The following is a 21,948-nucleotide window of genomic DNA, read 5'->3' on the forward strand; positions in this document are numbered from 1 at the left end:
CCAAGTGCCAGACCGCTCTGGACGCCACATGCATACACGCCAACGAAGCTACTCCCAGGATCGCCTGAGCGAGTCCCGACACCATTCACACCTTCAGCGAGTTGGCGGCTGGCCGCACAGTGCTTCCCAGGATACTCTGCTGTTAGCTCAACAATCTGGACCGGGCCACCACAGAGAATCCTACTGGTGTGAGGACTGGGAACCGGATAAGGGCCATCTCGCCCATAACTACACAAGAACTCGCTCAGAAAACCATCTGGTGCAGTTCGATAGCCACGGACGTTCGTTAGAGATGTTAGACCGACCTCCAGGGGGGATAGTCTTGGCCCGGTGCGACAGGTGGAACCAACCTCCCAAGCCACCCCCCAGACCGGATGTCCACCATAGACACAGCGGTCCATACCCTGCCACACAAGCTCCTCAGATTCCCCGACACCCGCAGCCACACTCCAAACATCTCACGCAGATCCATTCCCAACCACAACCTCAGCAGGCGCCCACCAAGAGCAGGCGGCTTCCCCAAGGCCAAAGCATGGATGACCAGCCAGTGGGCTATCGCAGCTACAGCCCCTCCTTCTACCGTAAGACCGGCCGCATCATGCAGCAGGCCCACTCATTTAGGGACCCTTCATACTCTGGCCCCCACTTAAACTGGAACACCACACCAAAAACTAGCCCACCAGAGGGTGCGCCAGCAACTTCAGCTGGCTCTCAGCTAGCCTCGGCATCGCCTGAATCCAAGGAGAGAGCGTACAGGCCGACCAACCACGAGCGGGGGCCAGCGGAGGTACCGGTAGGGACACATGTCCAAGAGGTGGTGATGCGGCAGAAACCTCCTAGCGGACGGAGGAATGCCCATGGTATGCGGCACCCGCACTACGCGCTGCCCATGGACGGCTTGGAGCCTTCTTTGTTTTCGCCAGAAGCCCCTTTATCTGCGGCCACCTCGAGCTCTTCTGGGGACACGGGGCCCTTTAAGGCCAATGGGAACCTCATCTCTCTTGAGGACGATTCGCTGGCGTCCATCCCCTTCATCGGTAAGTTTGTGGGAATCGTCTCATAGAAAATTCTTCAGATTCAAATCTGGGCTTTTCTCTTCATTTAGTCACCTATATTTTAGTTACTAGAATAAGTCGTAGAAGCATACTGTGTATCAATAATTACGTAATATCTGCTCTTCTACTTTTGTCTTTTTCCAAATGGTAAACGGACTGCATTTATATAGCGCTTTACCAGTCATTGAGGACTTCCAAAGAATTTTACAATAACACTTCAAACTTCACCCACTCACACACACAGTCACACACCAATAGCAGCAATGCATATCAGAGTTAAATGGCTTGCCCAGAGACATTTAACTCGGAGGAGCCAGGCCCCAAGACGCTCTACCCCCTAAGCTATTGCCTACACGTTTAGTTTGTAAGTCATTAACGTGCTACCCCAGTGACAACACTTTTGTACTTTTACCACAGTTTTCTTCACTTTGCAATGTCATCAACAAGCAGATCCACATGATTGTGATTTTCCAATACAATTACACTAGTAAATGGATTTCCTTGGATAGAAAGAATGATAGCAATGAAAACAAGCTGAATCCTGACGTTGTGGATGGGGGGGGATTTCTCTCAGGCACGTTTAAACTTGTGCCACATTTGGTAGACTTTCTGGCTCTGCAGGGTTTAAGTTGACTGATGTCACCGGGCATTGGACACCTGGTGGAAAAACAAATCAGCTGATTTCCGACTAGCTCCAGAAGACATTAGTAGAACCCCATACCCCCTAAAACTATTTGGAATTTGGAATCTGTACTTGAAGGCATTTCACCAAGACACTCGATTACATATTGATTACATTCTTGCTTTCTTAACTGCAGACAGGTAAAGCGCGACAGGCCCTGGCACGCTTAACAGTTGTAAACTGAAACGGTTCCCCGTTGGCACGAATTAAAGATCCACATCTCCTTTCGAACAACAGCTAAATTTAGTGGGACGTACCTGCTGTTAGAGAGCATGAATTCAAGTATTTTAATTTTGCTATTATACTGTGAAACAATCAATAAGAAAATGTCAACAGACGCTAAGTTGCACTCACAGTATATCAGTTCTCAATAAGTGAACACTGCAAATTAATGGCAAGTACGTACTCAACTTCGCTAACGTTCTCAATGCAGCTATTGTCCTGCCCTTCAGGATAGAAGGGGATGTAATTTGTAGTCCTGCCTTTGTCTTACTTTCCCTCTTCCCCCGGCACCATCAAATTGTGCGTTTTTCACAAAAAAGTAAAGAAAAAAATATTTCGTTAAATAACAAGACAGGAGTCTTTCTTTTAATCCCTAGGGTCGTTACTTTTGCAGCATTGAGACTCGGGTTTCATGAGAGAAGGCAACCTCATTCTTTTTTACTAGCACTAATGCAGTAGTAAATTTCTAATTGCTGTAAATTTGTTTGTCAACACTCACTTTTAAAGTCAATACAAAACTACCATACTAAAGTGTGAGCACATATTGTATCACAGCAGTGCTAACTACTTTATTGTGCGCCATTGATAGCCTCAAAACCGCATATGTCCGTCTTTGTGGACCGAGAAGCTCCAAAGGGGCAGTTTTTCAGATGGTCTGGATACCAATGTAGTTCTCCTGTGCTTAGTCACTGATTTTTTTAAACTATTTTGTCAGATTTGAAAGGACCTGTGGTCTGTAAATGCTGTGACCGCTTTTGTCACATTATCAGGGGCTTCGGAACATTCCAAAACTTGTGATCGGAAAGATTCACAATATCACGTTTCATCTGGTTTTTTTTTTTAGCCGCAAAGCACTGTGGGACATGTAGTAAATCAACACACTAGTTCCAGCTTACTGGCGTAAAAGCCTCGTGTGTATCATTGATTGACTTTCTTATTTTCTGCCCCTACCACGATAATCTTACAGTCTATATATTGTGGATGTGACGGTTGTTTCTATAAAATGTAGTGCAAGTCTATGCTTCTGGAAAGCCATGTACGGCACACTTGCAATAAAGCCCACTCTTGGAGCAAGATCAAACAAGCACAGTACTTAATTTATTCATTTAGTTTCAGTTAGATGCTAAAATAGAATGAATAATATAGAAGGGTTGTATAAGGGAACAAAAAAAGGAGGCACGTGGGAACCACCACACATTCTGTAAACCAGAATCCCACTGCCTAGTGAAAATGTGGTTTGCATAGTAGAAACACAAACCATCAAGGTGAAGACCTAGGGTTCCTGAACAAGCTACTTCAAATGGGGGATGTCTCAGTCATGTTTTCACGCCAGGACTTTGCCGTCTTTTCAAAGCCCGCATAAAGTCAACATGTAGAACTTGTTCACTGAGAATCTTGTGCCAGTTTAGGATTGATGACATGAGCTTGCTCTGTCCACTCCACGCATCGGCCCGGTATTGCAGTACCTCCGGGAACGGTGCATTCGCAATGATCGCAGCATGGCTTTAGGACTAGGACCTTAGCTTGGCCTTTTGGCTGAGAGTAAGAGTCCCGGCTCCTAGGTTTTGTAGCGTATTATGAACTGACCGACAACGGATAATGGATAATGAATAACGAAGATAGATCAATAACCCTTAAAAACCCCCAATTATTGCCAAAGGCCACATGCCATCAAGGTCTCTATTCTGTCCTGGGAATTTCTTTTAGTAGTGCACTTTGAATGTAGCAAATCCTGCATCACCTGTCTTCACTTGAAGACAACGTGGATTTTCCAAATCTGTGTGTTCCGTCCGAGAGTGCCGCTTAATGACGGCCTTCCTTAAAGCCGCAGCTCAGCTATTTCTGTTCTGCCCTCTAAACACAGCCAGATTCCTCATCCCAAAATTGGAAATGTTTTCCTCCTTGTGCTGTATTTCAGCAAAGTGGATGGTCACACTCTGCAAAGATGTGCTGTCTCCTTTTATTTTCACATTAAGCAGACTGGACTGTTCCCGCCATGTAAATGTTGGGCTTGTGTTTTGATTGGGGCTTCTTTTTTTCGTCCCACTGTGTCTCAATAAAAAGCGATGAGGATGTTATTTAGCGCCCAACAAACTATGGCCCGTGGCCCATATCAGGCCAGCCAGCAGATATTTGATCAGGTCCACGAGAAGCTTCTAGTCAAACAATCACCTCCGATATTAAATATGTCCGATGGATGTCGCCAAAGCCACGCATCATTCCAAACCACTCACCGTGGCTGTATATATTGACAACCGTTTATCAAACAGAAAAACGTTGTGGAAAAGCCTATCCTAATGTTGTTTATTTTTCAATAGAAATATTTGTATGATTGCCCGCACCTGGATTTCTTAACCTTTGTCCCTTTGTGTACCCCCATAAAAATTATATATTTCATGCGCTCATGGCCAGCATTCAAATTGCTGGTTACATTTATGTGTATTCCTTTTTTTAAATGGTAAATGGTAATGGTCTGTAATTATATAGCAACTTTCAAGTCACTGAAGACCTAGCAGAGTGCTTGACAATGTGCTTCACATTTACCCATTCACAAGCACTCTCACACACTTATGTTCAGTTTCAGCCAAACCTACCTATAAAGTATACTATTTAAAATATTCAATTTCATGCAATAAAACACTTCTGAAGCAGTACGATTGCATTGAGTTTTTCAGTGCAAGTGAGCAGAATCTAGTGCTTGAAAAAGGATACATAATTTGCTATTGTTCTTTGCGAACATTTTTATTTGTAAATAAATATATTTATTTCTGTGTATATATATATATATATATATATATATATATATATATATATATATATACATACACACAAAAATGATCATACACACAAAAATTATCCCCTCATAAACAAGTATAAAATAAATTGTGCAGGTAAACGCAAATGAGAAAACATTGATTCGCTTTTGTGATCTATTTTTCTTATGTTTTGCAGAGGTATTGGATTTAAGACTCTTTATCTGCATATACACACAATTTAATACATCTACAGCTATATTTTTTTCTCTGGCCTGGCTCCTCTTCAATTTCTTTTCAAACCAATGCGACCCGCGACTCAAAACGTTTTCCCGCCCCTGGCTTTATCTTTTTGTACAATTTTATGCCACTGATACTGGCCATGTTAATGTATAATAAGATCGGTGTACTAGCTATGTAGTTACAATTGTGCATCTTATAGCCATCGCTGTGGCAGTATCGTAGCCTATGAGGTTAATCCTAGCGTATTATGATTTGATTTTTGCAATCCGGAGATGGAATAAGAGCTTGCTCTGTCTACTCCACGCATCTGCCCGGTATTGCAGTACTTCCGGAAGCGGTGCATTCGCAATGATCGCAGCGAGGCTTTGAGGCTAGGACCTTAGCTCGGCCTTTTGGCTGAGAGTAAGTGTCCCGGCACCTCGGCTTTGTAGCGTATTATGAACTGACCGATAACGGATAATGGATAAGTAATAAAGAAAATAGAACAATACCCCTTAACCCCCCCAGCCCCCCACCCCCCCACCTTTGTCGTCTGGGTACACTCGCCTCACGTTTCTAAACATTTTTAAAATTTTAAGCACGCATGCTGAAAGTGGCTGCAGTTAGTCAAGAATTTAGTGCAAAAAAATGTCATTGGTTTTACTGTTGAGTCAACAAAAAAATGTTGCATTAGCTTTGCAATTGCACCCTCTAACGGTTGCTCACAAGTACTGATATTTATGTTTTTAACTTGATACATGGCTGGTTGGGGCAGCACGGCGGCGCAGTGGTTAGCGCTTGTGCGGCACAGTTCATGTCATGGGAACCTGTCGTGGGTTCAAATCCAGCTCCAGACTTCCTGTGCGGAGTTTGTATGTTCTCCCCGTGCTTGCGTGGGTTTCCTCCGGGCACTATGGTTTCCTCCCACATTCCAAAAACATACATTTCAGGTGAATTGGCCGGTCCAAATTGTCCCTAGGTGTGAATGAGCGAATGAGTTGTCTGTCCCTGTGTGCCCTGCGATTGGCTGGCAACCAGTTTAGGGTGTCCCCTGCCCACTGCCCGGAGATGGCTGGGATGGGCTCCAGCCCCCCCGCGACCCTAATGAGGATAAGCGAAACGGCTGATGAGATGAGACATGGTTGGTTGGTTGGTTGGTTGGTTGGCAGGTTGGATCCCTTAACCCAGTGTTTTTCAGTGTGCCGTGAGACCTTGTCTAGTGTGCCGCTGGAATTTGCCCAATTTATCTTTCCAAAAAAGCAGGCCATTATTCAGTATTTTTGCTTCCTTCACACGAGGAACTGTAATAGTCATCCATATCAGTAGGTGGCAGTAGATTTCTATATACTTTTTATATACTAATTGCTCATGAAGTAGCACACTACATTTAATAACTTAAGTTGTTTAACAAAGCAATTTAAGATTTCACTGTAAAAAATAAAAACATAAATAAAGCACATAATTCTTTTTATTTTAACTATTATTTTCTTCTTTTATGTTCTAATTATCTGCTTATGATGTAGTATAGTGAAATATTTGACATAACTTCATTTTCAAACATTTTCGACGGACGGTGTGCCTCGGAACTTTTTTTATGAATAAAAGTGTACCTTGGTTCAAAAAGAGTTGAAAAACACTGCCTTAAGCACTAGGGTCGTAGGGTCACCATTTTCTGTAGTGTGTCTTGGGCAAGTACAGCCTGGTGGCGCCCATTCCTCTCCAGGCCAACATATGTGCCCACCCGTTGGTAAACCTATGCTCACTCGAAGCATGTTTGCATGTTGTATTTAATGATTCAGCGAGGAATCCATCAACTGTAAACTCTTCCTCATATGTTATAAAAAATATCCCTTCCACTAATTCCTCTTGATCATTAGCTACTCTCCTTCCTAACATTTAACCCATCTTCCTCCTCCTCCTCCTTTCTTTCCGGGGCTCCATCTTTGCCCAACCTTCCCACAGATGAGCCCACCAGCCCAAACGCCGATTTATGTGCCCGCCACGTGCCGGCATCCTCGGTGGTCTCCAGTGGCATGAGTTCGGCGCCCGCCCCAGTCGGCAGTCCCGCTTCCCCCACCTTCACCTTCCCCGCCACTAGGCTCTTCTCACATGATTGCAGTGAGTTTGTCCCTCAGCCAAAGCCCTCAAACCTTGCCCGGTCAACGCTTCATGCATGCTTTACTTCTAAAATGCTGCAAGTTTCCTTCACGCGACAGAAGCTCGTGTGACGTTTAAGCGAGTTCAGTTGAAGTGATTTTTTACATTGAGTCCCAATGCAAATTAGCAGTATTTTAACATTTTTTTCTTTTGATAATTTCTTAATTTTACGGATTATATTTCGATGTGATTTATCACTAATTTATCTTGTGAAATATAAATAATTTTATTATAATAGGAAAAATAATCTATATAATACAAGCTAAATTATTATTGTTCGCAACAAAGAGAAAATAAATCATCCAATATGCAAAATACCCTGTTAAATGCCAAATTTTATATTCTTGATCGTTTTATGGATTATTTTTTCATTTTACTATATTTTTACCCATTTACTTACATTTACAAACTCCTTAATCAATTGATCTCCAACCTTTTTAAAGCTGAGAGCTACTTTTTGTGGCTTATTAGTGAAAAGGGTGCCCAGTTTGATATGCATTTCTAAAATAACTTATTATGTTATTACTATGTTTTTACTATGTTATTAACAGGTTAATTGTTGGACTTAGGGTTGAATACTCTTGGTCAACCACTAAAACATAATTTTACCAGAAAATAACAGTTATCTAGCACTGATGGGCTTTTTTCAGAAAAGGCCCACAGTCACCTTTAGCTGTTCTGAAGGAGTATCCTGGTGCCTGTGGCCACCACGTTGGTGTCCCTCTGGTGGCCTTAACTCAAAGTTACCGTATATGAATGCCTATTTTTACTTGTGAGAACAATTGAATAGTCTTCTTTAGAACAAGCTAAGTCATTGCTTACCATAATAAGAAAAATAACTCTTAAAAGAACCTAAATGCTTCAACTCATCAGACAAGAATGAGTTCTTATTTTATAAAAAAAAAAAAGTTTAAATTGTAATATAGACATAAACATATAATACAGTCGTAGACGATTTTGAGTTGTTAAGTCATTTTACGTTTTTTTTCTTTTTCATTTTACTGTTAAAAGAGATTAACACCTTGTAAAATGTATTAAAAAACAAATTATATGCTTGTGCGACCAGATTTTATTTTATTCATTTGATTTAATTTATTTTTGCAGTGCGCTGATCTCTAAGAGTAATCAAGGTTTCCAAAATGTAATGGAAAAAGCATTTATTCCTAAAAAGGAAATAAAGATGTTCAAAGAAGCGATCAGTGTGTGTAAATCACAATTCAAAAATTTCTTAGAGTATCTCTACCAAAAGGCCTTCTTCGGATTAAGTGGCTATTATTAGAACCAGAAGATTCTTAATAAATAAATCAATATATTGTGAATAAATTATCTCACTTTTGGAAAAACATTTGGGCTCAATGTGTAACAATTTTTTTTTTTGCATGCAATTTGTATGTAATATTTGCATGCTGCATGTATGTTTGCAACATACCGAATTTGCTAAGAAGCTATTTAGATGCACGTGGAGCATATATTTCACAATGTTAAAGTCAGCACATATCCAAACAAGTGGGACACAAAGACACCTGAGCTCATCGCCACCCATCTTCCTGCTACCTCGCCCCCTCAACCTCCCCGTCGTCACCCAATCCGACACGTCGGTGTTTGGCATTACATCACCATTCTTTCTTATCTGCCCACCCCCACCCATCTATTTTCCCTTTTTTCTTTCTTTTTTTTCATCTCCACTGGTTCATGCTGTCGCTGAGCAGGCGCTATTAAATCGGGTCGCCGTTCCTCCTATCTTCTAGCCATCTCCTCCGAGCGCTCAAAGTCCTGCGACGAGGGACTCAACAGCTTCCGGGACGACGGAAGAGTCTTTTCGTGAGTTCACACACACGCCACCTGTTTATTGGCTGAATGTGATGTCATTCAACTGGCATTTATTGTTTACTAACAGGAAGCTGCCAAAGAGAGTCAAGAGCTTCTTCACTGATGGGGTAACTTCCTTTATGTCTCACGAATACTTATATTGTATCACAGTAAAAGGAAAAAGGCGCTTTTTATAAGAAAACACTTGTACTATTTTGCTTGGTCTTGGCTTAGAATATGAGAAATGGTCATCTATTTGACTGGTACAGTTGAGCAACCAAAACACTAGATCAGTGGGCTCCAACCCTTTTCAAGCTGAGAGCTACTTTTTGTTACTGATTGTTAGTTTGCATTTCTAGAATAATTTTATTTAATAATTTTATAATGTTATTACTATATTGTTACTATCTTATTACTGGGTTCATTATTAAAGGTAGGGTCAAATTGACTGTCAACCACTAAAATATAATTCTGCTAGAAAATCACAATGACCCAGCACTGCAGTGTTATTTTCAGAACAGGACTGCAGGAACCTCATCTATCCTTAGAGGTCACTCTGGTTCCCATGTTAACTACGTCAGAGATCCCTGCCCTAGAATATGACACATAAACAAACCACAAAACAATTTGGCCCTTATATTATACCCAACGGTTCCTTACAAAATGCACAAAAAATGTGCCAGTTTAAATAAGTGCAAATTGCCTGTTTGTTTTTTTTATCTTAAAAATACGGAGTTCGTACGAGTGGTTGAAATCCTTAAAATTACTTGAATTTCAATGTCGTGGTTTCCAGGATTGAAACGTGCTTTTATTTTGGGTCACGTGCTTGAAATTTTTTCCACGTTTTTCAACAAGTCTGCTTAAAAATGACACCAACACTTCTCTCTTGTAGTTTCGCTTTGCATTTCTTCTTCCCTTGTAATTAACTGCAGTTGACATTAGTTTGTACGGCATTGTCCTATAAAGCATCGTCGCTCCCAAGAGGACAAGTGCTTGCTACAACTAAACAGGGCACTATGAAATGTGTTAGCGCAAGGATTACGTATCAATTATAGACATTTATGATAGGCCATGCAAACAATTAAGGTAGCGTTTCCCAGGGTTAAATTTTAACGGGAAGAACTTCATGCAATGTCAATTTTACCCAACACCTTACCGTAATGGTGACTTATGTCGACTTCATGGTTTTCAGGTATCCTGTTTCAGACTGATCGGGATGTTTCTCCGATGAACATATTTTAAAATAGTCATCCTACCTTGAATCCCAATGATATGTGGCATGCACGACGTTGTTCAGTGATGGGCCGTCGGAGCCCAAAAGTAAACAACTCACTGCAGCTGTATTTTTTGACCAACATCTATCAACCAAAGAACATTTGAGGAAATGCAAAAAAAAACATGCCATCTTCTACAAAAATGGAGGGGGCAGGTAGGCGATACAACTGCAACGTTAATTTACCTAAAAAAGTAACAATAGACACGTTTGTTTAGGGCAATTCGATCTACTCGTGTGCGGTATGTACATGTCTTTCTTAACTGCAACTTTTCGAATAAACTACAATTTTCATCCCCAGTGATTGGAAAGATGAGCACCTGGATTAAAAACACAAAATTAAGAAATAGCAGAAATTTAAATCAGCTTTAACTTCATTCTATCATAGACATGAAATCTATCAGTCAAGATCCCAATTTCAGGTAAACCATTTCATTAAAAAATAAATGTTTGTGAAGGGGTAAAAATAGTTAGGGAAAAGCATTATTTTTTGTTTTCTAAGTGAAACTCACACCCATGAATTCCTGTTCACCGCATGGGTCGTGGGGGCACCAATGAGGATGCAACTGTGGACAGCTCCACATACTTTCACCTTCCCAAATCTTGATTTATTATCTTATGTTGAACAAAATCTGTGATTCACGCAACTGTTTTATTGTCACATAAGGTAGTTCTCAAATGAAGTTGAAAATCTTTTATGAATCATCTCCGCCAAAGAGTACAGTGTCTAAAATTGTCAGCAATATGGAAATGGAGCCGATAAATCAGTGCATCGTTACTTTCGATATTTATCTTTTTTAGCAGTTTAGAGAAAAACAGTTGGAATGTTGTCACTTAAGGGACACCAGGCCAGCAGGATGTAATACAGAGGATCGGTTTGATATTTAGGCTTTAATTTGCAATATACAGTAGTTGAAGTTATTTGAAGCAAGTTTTTCCTTTAAGCTTTAGCTGTGATTTGGTGCCCTCTGCTAGATAGATAGATAGATAGATAGATAGATACTTTGTTCATCCCCGAAGGGAAATTCACATTTCCAGCAGCATCCCTGAGCTGAGAACAATCGAAAACAATCGAAAATAACACGGGAGCTGCTGGAGTGGCTGCCATTCGTGACGGCGCCGGAAGAAAAGATTCAATTTGAATCATGTACAAACAAACAAACAATTGAATCATGTACAAACAAACAAACAAACAAAATATTCATGTTTCAATAAGTGGAGTGTTAATAAAATGGGGGGAAAATAATTTCTGATACTGATATAACCAGGTAAAACTAATTTTAAGTTACCTGCTGCACAGTTTGCAAGATTTCCTTGTGTGTGCTTTCAGTCTCTGGATAATCTGGGCAAGGCAGAAGATGTGCGCTCCAAGCGTCACTCTACATCCGAGTTGGGCAACATCGTTTTCAGCGATGTGTTGCAGGAAGGTTGGCTGAATTTCAAGCAGATCCTTACTGAAAAGGGCAAGGTGAGTCCTTTGATATTTGACCACAGGCCACATTATGATAATATGGAAAACAATAACTGAGTAATCCCATGCTATATCGCGGTTTTGCTGCTTTGTGGATTTTCATTCTGCATTCTGATTGTCTAAACTCCACGTCTTCTCTACTTGTGTGTCAATTATGTTGGTTTAATATCTACACACACCTAAAACAGCTTGCTGATTTACATTAGGTACGGCAAATTGTCTCTCAATTTGTGTTTTTTGAACTTCGGCGAGTAGCTCAAGAATGGGACCCTTTGATGGGCCTGTATTAGGGTTGTTTTTTTTTTTTTTTTTTCTCGGTTTCAATGTATAATAGATAAGTGGTCTCCAACCACCGGGCCGTGGACGGGTACTGGGCTGTGGGTCGCTTGGCACCGGGCCACAAAGAAAGGAGAAAAAAAAGTTGGCGTTGCTTTTGCTTATTTATTCACGTATACACATAATTTTGTAGCCTAAAATAACCTCCAAGTTGTGAAGTTTTATGGTGTTTACTGCATTTGAGCAACGATTGATCCGTCCACAAATACCGTCTACAACTTTTTTTGGGAATCAAACCTGGATTGTGGCAGTGGGAGCACCGTGAGATAAGCATTAGATTTTATCTCATCACACTATCTTTACTGACCGTAAACACCCCTCCTCGGCCCGAATCCCGACAAATAAAATATGAAAGTGGGTTTGCTTTGGGCTCAGTCCCTCAAATCAATTTAATGGTCGGGCTTGGGCTGAGTCGGGTTTTAATACCTGTGGGCCTGGGTTGGGTCAAGCTTGTTTTTTAGGCCCGATGTTACCTCTAGGCTTGTTATTATTGTTATTTGTATTTGTGAGCCGGGCAGCAATGATATTGTCAGACATCACACCGTGGTAAGAAAAGGTTACCGACCACTTTTACACAGTCTTTAATGAATAAAGGTTTCTACTTTGTGAATTTTGGCTATCACAGGTTTTTCTTTCGGAACGCGACCCAGGTGACCGATTATCCCCAAGCAACTGATTCTTAGAAAAACCCTTTCAAAATGTTTCTTTTTCCTGCCTCTTATAAAATCTCTCTTGGTTTGGCAGAAGGTGGGCAGTGGCATGCGACCTTGGAAGCGCGTGTTCTCTGTGCTGCGCTCGCAGTCGCTTTTCCTGTACAAGGACAAGCGTGAGGCAGTGCTGCGTGGCGCCTCACTTGGCAGCGGCGCAGAGGACGAGCAGCCAATCAACATCCGTGGTTGCCTGGTGGACATCGCCTACAGCGACACAAAGCGCAAGCACGTCCTCAGGCTTACCACACAGGACTTCTGCGAGTACCTCCTGCAGGCTGAGGACCTGGACCACATGCTGGCCTGGAGCCAGGTCATTCGGGAGAACAGCAAAACAGACAGTGAGGTGGGCAACAAAGTATTGAAGGCTGCAGTTTCAATCATCATTTTTGTTACAAACTCAACATTTCTAACATTGTCCTATGAGGCGTCATCGCCCCCTACGGGTCGCTCCCAAGAGGACAGGTGCTTGCTACACCTAAACAGGGCATTATGAAACTATGTACTAGCGCAAGGAAAACAGACAGGTGGAATATATGTGTCGATGAGGACGCAGGTTTAATATAACTTTGCGCTTTGTGTATGAATAAAACTAGCATGAACAGAACCTCATCAAGGAAAAGGTGTCAATCGAAAGGGGATGGCTAACTACCTTATTTGTAAAAGAAACTTATGGGGCAAAATGAACAGATTAAAATAAGCAACGTCCAACGAAGCGAAATGTTTAAGGCGGATTTCTATTTATCTGTCGGCATTATCGTGTGTTTTGGAATAAATATTTTACACGGTTGGATTCTATGGATTGTCCTTGATGTAACAAAGCCAATTCTCACAGACATTTAAAGAAGTTGAAGACGGCCAGTGGGATGTAATGGTGACTTGGGCCAGCTTTATAGTTTTCGTGTGGAAAAGTCATCATTTTATCTTTTAGGAGGGCCAAATTGCAGCTTTCATTAAAGTGGGTGTGTCTTTTACAGGAGCTTGGATTTTCAGGGCAGGCACTTATCAACAAGAAACTGAATGACTACCGGAAGCAGAGGTGAGGCAGCCCAGATTTCATTTCCACCTTGTGGTTTTGCTCATCCTGACTGTGACTTTATCGCCTCCTGCAGTCCAACAGGCGGCAAACCCGACTCTTCTCCTCGGATGTCCCGCATGAAGCCTCCTTTCCTGCTTGCCAAGACTGAAAACGCTTTGGGGGCGCCGCGCTCGCCAAAACCGGACGGCAAAGGTCCGTCTTTTGGATGCATTTGTGGATAAACACTGAGTAATATATGCATTATAGAAAAAAATATTTTTTGCCAGTCTGCAATAATATGGAAAATGATCTAGTACAGTTATCCCTTGGTTATCACAGTTAAGGTAAAAATCCGTTAAGGAGCGACTCCTTACAGTATTCGTTGGACAAAAAAAATGTTTCAAGCTATTACATTCATCTGGGACCTTATGTTTCCTCAGATGAAAGCAGCCCTCCCAAGTCTCCGTGGGGGATCAACATAATGAAGAAGACCAAGAAAGCGGGACCTAAAGCTTTCGGCGTGCGGCTAGAAGACTGCCAGCCTGGCATCAACAACAAGGTCCGCACCGTGTCTTTTGTCTCTCACTTGCCAGTACATGCTTAGATGAAACTCACTGTGGATGCGGCTCCGGTGCAGTTCATCCCGCTGATCGTGGAGATCTGCTGCGGACTGGTGGAGGACATGGGTCTGGAGTACACTGGCATCTACCGTGTACCTGGTAACAATGCCATGGTGTCACTGCTACAGGAACAACTCAACAAGGGTGTTGAAATCAACCCAGTAGAAGAGGTCAGAGACCTTCATGTTTAAATGTCGGGTTTTTAATGTACCATCATTTCCGGACTATAATCTGCACCTGACTATAAGTCACACCCAAAACATTTCTAAAGGAAAGAAAAATGTGTACATGCATAAACCGCACCTGACTATAAACTCCACATGCCTCTGTTGAAACATTATTTATAAAGAAAGGCGAAAGTTTTTAGTCTAATTCGCACAATGGAAACCTCTTGGCCACTTGCTTTCTGTGCGTTCACCAAGCCTTCAAGAATGTGTTCCACCGGCTTTTGTTACCCCTGGACCTTATTTTGGCTTTTAACATTGCTATGGTTCTTCCCGCTGCTGTTTCCTTGCTTTTAATTGTAAGTTGCGTCATTTGCTTTGTTTTTTTGCATTTCTCATTTTTTCTTTCATATAGAAAGCGCATTACTGCATGTTAAACTGCTATTGGCTGCATCTTTCTCCACACCACTTACTCACTCTTACTTTTTCTGCTCAAGCACCCTTGGCGACCATCTGAAAAACTGCATACATTAGCCACATCTCTCTATAAGCCACAGGGGGTGACATTGTCTGACAAAAGTTGCAGTCTATGATCCGGAAATGACGGTAACTTGTTATGGCAAGCGTCATTGTTGGTTGAATGTTTCTTTGTGTTCAATTTTTTTGTGTTACAATATTCTGTATTTACACGCACATAAGCCTACATCATATATAAGCAGATCCCGTGAGAGTTCTTTAAAATAGCCACATGCTAAAAGGAATAGAAAAAAATGTGTACACCAATCTGTGGAAGCAATTGAAACTTCATATTTCTTGGCTTGGCTTGCGGAATCTTGCAAACGAGAACTTAGCCAAGACATTCCATATCCATTTTGTCTCTGGGCTTCAATACGCTCAAAGATTTCAGTTTCTTGGTGGGCACTGTTCCTGTTTTGATCCGCCAGTCACACGTTTGGCTGTAGGTGCAATTTCCAGTAATCTATACTTTTTACAACGTCTAACATTGTAATTATCAACCCAAACTTTCTAGCTGCTTCCAGTTTGCTTGTTTCTTTAACAGCCTTTTTCACATTTAGCTTGAAGTCGGAAGTAAAGGACAAACACTCTCTTTTCTCTCTGTTCATGGTGTAATCCAAAAATAATTTTACCAATGAAATTATCTAAATTCTGCACACTTTTAACCTTAACTCTTTGGGCGCATCCTCACGTTTCCCCCGTTGGTATCGTTTAGGTTTGTTGCTCCTCAATAAGCCATGCCCCCCTTCCCATGCGCTGCTAATAGTTCAGTGGTGGCAGCACACCAAATATGCGCATATCAGCCAACCATCTGATCTCAATCATTTAATTTTTAGTTCTAAATTCACATATTAGGTAGGTCACAGTAGTGACTCCTATTTCTTTTTTTGTGGACAGAAGTGGCAGGACCTCAATGTTGTCAGCAGCCTACTGAAATCTTTCTTCCGGAAGTTACCAGAACCTCTCTTCACAAACGGTTAGTCTTGTCTCGAACACACGCTTAGATATCCCGAAATATAGATAGATAGATAGATAGATAGATAGATACTTTATTCATCCCCGAAGGGAAAGTCACATTTCCATCAGCATCCCTGAGCTGAGAACATTACAATAATAAAGCAAAAAGAATACAATATACAAATACCCAGTGTGACGTGCAAATGCCCACTGTAGCATATACTCAAACCTCCGCTGTCTGTCATATTTGCAGACAAGTACAACGATTTCATCGACGCAAATCGAATGGAAGACGCGTCAGAACGACTGAAGACCATGAAGAAACTGGTGCTTACAATTGTCTTCATACTGTTTTCAATCAGATTACTTCATTCTTATGGTCATCATCTCCCCTCTGTCTAGATCCGAGACCTTCCAGATTACTACTACCACACGCTCAAGTTCTTGGTGTGTCACTTGAAGACGGTTGCCGACCATTCTGATAAAAATAAAGTGAGTGATAGAACACCCATTAAAATATTTTGCCAAGATCTATGAAGAAAAAAATAAATTACAGATAACAGGCAAAATGGCCCAGGGTTGCCTGGCCGATAGAAGATTTGATTCAGCTGCTAAAATGGTCAGTGGTTGGCAGCTCTAGTACCTCATTTGGCCAGAGGACATTAGAGACCCCAGGAAAGCATATTTATCAATTTTGTTGGTATTTATTGGGGCTGCCTTGACACCAAACCTAGCTAAAGAGACTCACAAAGGCCTAAAGTACAATTCAGGAAATTTTCACCAAATGCGGTTCAGCTGTTTCGGAGCCTATAAGCAGCGTTGGGTAGGATTACTTTAACTTGATTACTTTCAATTACTTTTGGATTACTCCAATACCAAATATGCTAATAAAAGACAAAATAAACTAATTATTAATAAAATTATGACTCACAACACGTGGTAAGCTTTCTCTCCTTGCTTTGATCTCTTCGATCTCCGGCAAAACTAACATAAAATGCGACAGAAACAAAATGAAAATAAATCCAAACAGCTTGCCAACATCATTTTTGCCGTTCCATGTATTCCGTTACTCCCCAAGCCTGCACAAAATTTAGTAATTTTATTCATATTTAGTTTCTTTTGTCTTTTATTAGCATATTTGGTATTGGAGTAATCCAAAAGTAATTGAAAGTAATCAAGTTGAAGTAACCCTACCCAACCCTGCCTATAAGTATACAAACACACACAAACACACACAATTCAGGATTCATAAAGTAGTTTGGATTACAACACTTTCACAACCACATGGCACACCGTGTTAAAAGGTGCAGACTCTGTAGCTGGTTCAATTTCTGTCTTTAACTCATACATACAGCACAACTGATTACTGGGCGCTGGTGCTCTCGGCTACAACAACAGACAAGCATAGAAGTGTGCGTATTTAAAAATACAGCGGGAGAAAAACTGAGTTTGGTTGTTGGTTACTTAGGTATTGATTACAAAGTACTGTAATGTCTGTTACTTTTGTTGTATAGACCCTTTCACCGAAACGTGATGTCAGGGAAGCTGGAGGTGACTTGTGGGGAAGTCTGGCTCTGTGCGTCGGTTTGTAGCATAACGGTAGCTCCTGTGCAACGTGTTTTTACTGCTTATCATTTGTTTTTTATAAATTGATGATCAGACCTCATCAGCGAGTATGAGGATATTTGACTACGGTACACGTAGGGGTATTACAGAGATAGCATCAATAGGCACAGGCATGGTAGAAAATACTATCTATTTACCTTGGTCGTATCCCTCAAGAGGGCTGACCGACAGCAAGACACACATACAATAACAAAGAAAAGAAAATAGGGAAAAAATAGCAAAAAACACACACAAACATTTTTGGACCATGGCCAACCCAAATGCCCAAACAAGTTAGGCACCTCGTCACCTAAGTTGGTCATGCTTTCGTCCCTCCAGTTGAAACGGGACACAAGAAAGCGGCCATGTCACTCGGGTCAGGGTGACACAACACACTCTTTTGTTCAACAGCAGGGCCCGACAGCTTTCACTGGTTTACCCCTGCCGCATCATACAGTTGCCCCGCCCTTCCCTTAGAACGTGACCAAACATCCCACTATCCTTTTACAACACCTCTCCACTCATTCCTATCACCAACAAAAACACGGATTTGACAAAATTTTAAAAAACATACATATGTAATGACCCATATGTAACCAACCCGACGCCGTCTTCCACTCTTAGTAAAACTGTGGTCTCCATTGGTCATCCTTTGTTCCTACGCCGCTGGCAGCTTTTAGCAGTCTCATGGTATCCTCAATTACATCAGCTTTACAACACACAAAAATACTTTTACAGTTGCCTCATAGCTAATGTTAAATGTATCTTAGTGGTAAAGAATTTCATTTTTTGAAAAAAAAAAATTATAATTTGAATAATGATCAAAAATTCTCGACATATAAATGTCCATTTTAAAATACTCATTACTATGAGGATCACCAAGACGTAGCTGACAATAATGTCCATATCCTCCTACTCCAGGTACCTTCAAACTGTCGTTTGTAATCTTCCTTGTGCTTTGTAGCACTAGTTTTCTGTCTCACTACACCAGGGGTCTCTAAGCTTTTCCACATTGAGAGCTACTTTTTGTTGCTAATTAGTGCAAAGGGCAACCAGTTTTATTTGATTCTCGAAAATAACAACTTATGTTATTCTTAGGATTTTACTGTATTATTACCAGGTTAATTATTAAAAGTAGAGTTAAATAAACTAAAAAACTATAAAATTATTTTACTAGAAAATCACAATGACCCAGCACTTGCAAACTATTTTCAGAACAGGTCTGCAGGCACCTCAGCTGTCCTTAGGAAGCATTAGTGGTTAAATATTACGAAGAGTCCCCTTTGATGAAAGGTTTCTGTTTTGTGATGACATTTTTATAGGAAATTTTGTACATGAATCCCTAATATTTGGAGGCATATTCAGTTGTTTGTCACCTAATTAAAAATTGTAGTTTAGTAAAAGCACATTTTTTTAGTTCGAATGCTTATATTTTTCATAGCAAAATATATATTTTAAACAACATAAGGGTACAAATGCTTAAGTGGTGGATAAATGCCTTTTAAAGTTTGAGGAATAATTACCTACAATAAAAAGTTACAGCTACCAATTAAATGTTTGGTCTTGTGTGAGCAGATGGAGCCTCGCAACCTGGCTCTGGTCTTTGGTCCAACACTGGTGCGCACCTCCGAGGACAACATGAAAGACATGGTCACGCACATGCCAGATCGCTACAAAATAGTGGAGACGCTCATACAACACGTGAGTGCAAAATTACTCGCACCCAAAAGCACCCTAATGTCACATTGATGTCTTTATGATTTTTTGGGGGGAACTGGGCATTTCTGCAGTACGTTTGGTTTTTCAGCGAGGAGGTAGACAAGGACGAAAAGGTGTGCAACTAACTCATCTCCCCATAATCGCAATATTGATAATAGTATGTCTGAAAAATGTAATCAAAAAATATTTTCATATAGACGCCGGTGGATACTGAGGACGTGCAACCGGCTCCAAACATCGACCACCTGCTTTCCAACATTGGACGGACGGCTTTGCTTGGTGACGCCTCAGGTTAGCACTGCCACTAGTTTCTCGAGGATTAACGCTTTTCTCTACCGATGTTAACGCTGCAGGTTAGAGGTAAATTACTGACTCTAGAGTAGCTACAAAAGCATAAATCAAAACAATTCAGTTGGCTAAACAAAAAAATGACTGTGTTGTAATTGATAAAACCAGAATATCAATGGGTAATTTCAGCAGAAAATGATCAAATTATGAGTTAACATAATTATTTCAAATGTATGTTTTAATAACTTATTTACTTAAATAAACTGCGTATTATTTGGTGCCTCTCAAGGGTTAAAAAAAACTTCATTCATTAAAAAAAGGGGATTTATGTGATTTGGGAAAATACATGATCTATCTTGTAAATGTGCATTTTTTGAAAATAAAATTAGTTTGAGGAATTTGCATTAATTTTAAATAACATGAATCTCGCATATAGGGAGATGACATAATGGTCAGCCATTTTGGTTCTTCGGGTACCCCCAAAACCAAAAAGCTTGTGAAAGATAGATAGATACTTTATTCATAGAGAAATTCACACCCTTTCATAGGGAAATTCCCACCCTTTCATAGGGAAATTCACACCCTTTGAGGCTGTCCCTCAAAAGCAGTGCTTATCAATGATATTCTGTCACACCTGGAAAATGCTTAAAAGTGTTGCCTTTTTCCTGTTTCTTGGCAGTGTGACTCTGTAAACCACAGATTACATTTTTTTAAAGTCCTTGAAAATGATGCAGACACGCCTGCTCTGGTGCCTCATCCTTATGGCGTTGTCATGTGAAGCGTCATCATCGTCCCCTACCGGGTGCATCCAAAAATCATCTCTATTTTAAAAAAAAATTGGCTCAGCTCACTAGGAACGCACTTAGCTCTTTCAGCTTCCAAACAGCTCCTCGGATATTTTTTTTTTGTTATCAATAAGAATAAAACAATATGCACCAATTTTTTTAGTTAGTGATAATTTCATGTTTTGCATACCATCCCTGCAAAACGCATTCAATATAAATTAAAATATTGAAAAAGGAAAACAAAAAAATGAAATATTAACCCTTCAGTGCTATAAATAAATGTTCAAATGCAAAAAATGAACATTTACAATTAACAATTCTAATTTGATCCTCTGAAAAGGCAAAAAGTACAAATTAAAATAAGGAAAACAAAAGCAAAGGATCAGTAGTCTCCAAAATTAAAAGATTTAATGCACTTTTCGTATTGAACTCAATTATTACCCAACACCTACAAAACCTTTTACGTAAAGCAGAATGCCCCAACTCATGTCACTTTATAGCAACCTATAAATCGTAGATCATAGATAGGAACAGCTCAAAATAGCACAAAGTATGTGCAAGCATCGAGATAGCGACTTTATTTTAGTCATCAAAGTCAAAGACAACAACAAAAAACTTTCTTTTAAACAGTGCTTTATTGCTTCCTTTGAAAGTACTGGAAAAATTGGCCTTGAAAAGTGCTTGAATTAAAAAAGCCATTAAAAAGGTGTACGAATCCTGAATACTCAATGTTCCTTTATGACATCGTATACAACCGTGTCGAACATCTTTACTTTCGCACAGAATTTATTATTCAGGCATGTTACGGGAAAGCCATCATTTATGTTATTATGAATAGTTTATAAAATAAAATTGGAAAATTAATATCAATTTGTCTCGCATGTGCTGTTTAAGTTCCTTCTTTTCATAGATGCCGAAGCATATAGCATGGCAACTGTTGTTGGTCCCTTAACATTTAGCATTAGCTTTTTCCTCTCTGCTTTGAATATCTGGCTGCATGTTACTCATCTTGTAACTTTCACTCTGCTTCACTCTCTTAGCTGAGCCTGTGGAGCAACTGCTGCGGTAGGATGCCAACACGCGTGCGCATGTGTTGTTTGTGTGTATCATGTAGACCGTGTGACTATACTTCCTTTGCTGCAACCAGAGGTTTTTCAGAACATACTGATTTCACTGCCCTAAAGTGTGTGTGGGTGTGAATGCGTGCGCCGCACATCTATGAGAGACCATTTGAGAAGTAAATCATACTTGCTCTCACATGTAACATACTATCATCCATAGACAACTATACTTTCATACAGACACAGTCATACCCATACAAAATCACTACTACACTTTCTCATACACACTACTATACTCTCATACTGTACATGCACTAGTATACTATCATACACACACTCTTCTACTTTCTCACATATTACTGTACTCTCATACACACATTACTATGCTTTAACACGCATACTACTATACACTCTCACACATTCTGCTATACTCATACATACTATCTCCATTTTGATGTTAAACTAAACAACATATACACACAAATCAGTGTGCATAGCTTTGGTTACCTAAAGTACCTAATGTAAAAC

The 21,948-nt window shown here is 40.4% G+C and overlaps 1 protein-coding gene and 1 pseudogene across 9 annotated transcripts in view; both read left to right on the plus strand.

Annotated features, from left to right (window-relative positions):
• The window catches only part of arhgap23a (Rho GTPase activating protein 23a), a 94,331-nt gene that overhangs the window by 61,729 nt on the left and 10,654 nt on the right, over positions 1 to 21,948 (plus strand). For 7 of the 9 annotated variants that reach the window (XM_088331508.1, XM_088331526.1, XM_088331492.1 and 4 more), the window contains 16 exons: positions 1 to 1,037; positions 6,897 to 7,052; positions 8,801 to 8,912; positions 8,989 to 9,028; positions 11,504 to 11,641; positions 12,725 to 13,033; positions 13,665 to 13,726; positions 13,800 to 13,918; positions 14,146 to 14,264; positions 14,343 to 14,495; positions 15,903 to 15,981; positions 16,216 to 16,289; positions 16,365 to 16,454; positions 19,143 to 19,268; positions 19,358 to 19,399; positions 19,484 to 19,577. The exon at positions 1 to 1,037 is cut by the window's left edge and continues 557 nt beyond it. In XM_088331508.1, the coding sequence (XP_088187634.1) occupies positions 1 to 1,037; positions 6,897 to 7,052; positions 8,801 to 8,912; positions 8,989 to 9,028; positions 11,504 to 11,641; positions 12,725 to 13,033; positions 13,665 to 13,726; positions 13,800 to 13,918; positions 14,146 to 14,264; positions 14,343 to 14,495; positions 15,903 to 15,981; positions 16,216 to 16,289; positions 16,365 to 16,454; positions 19,143 to 19,268; positions 19,358 to 19,399; positions 19,484 to 19,577 (2,750 nt within the window). The remainder of the gene's footprint in view (positions 1,038 to 6,896; positions 7,053 to 8,800; positions 8,913 to 8,988; positions 9,029 to 11,503; positions 11,642 to 12,724; positions 13,034 to 13,664; positions 13,727 to 13,799; positions 13,919 to 14,145; positions 14,265 to 14,342; positions 14,496 to 15,902; positions 15,982 to 16,215; positions 16,290 to 16,364; positions 16,455 to 19,142; positions 19,269 to 19,357; positions 19,400 to 19,483; positions 19,578 to 21,948) is intronic. The other 2 variants (XM_088331485.1, XM_088331500.1) reach the window with 2 other exon arrangements.
• LOC148374033 (U2 spliceosomal RNA) lies at positions 5,157 to 5,303 on the plus strand (annotated as a pseudogene).

Source organism: Urocampus carinirostris, chromosome 1 (genome assembly GCF_059441175.1).
Source record: "Urocampus carinirostris isolate Australia breed hairy pipefish chromosome 1, RoL_Ucar_1.0, whole genome shotgun sequence".
NCBI lineage: Eukaryota > Metazoa > Chordata > Actinopteri > Syngnathiformes > Syngnathidae > Urocampus > Urocampus carinirostris.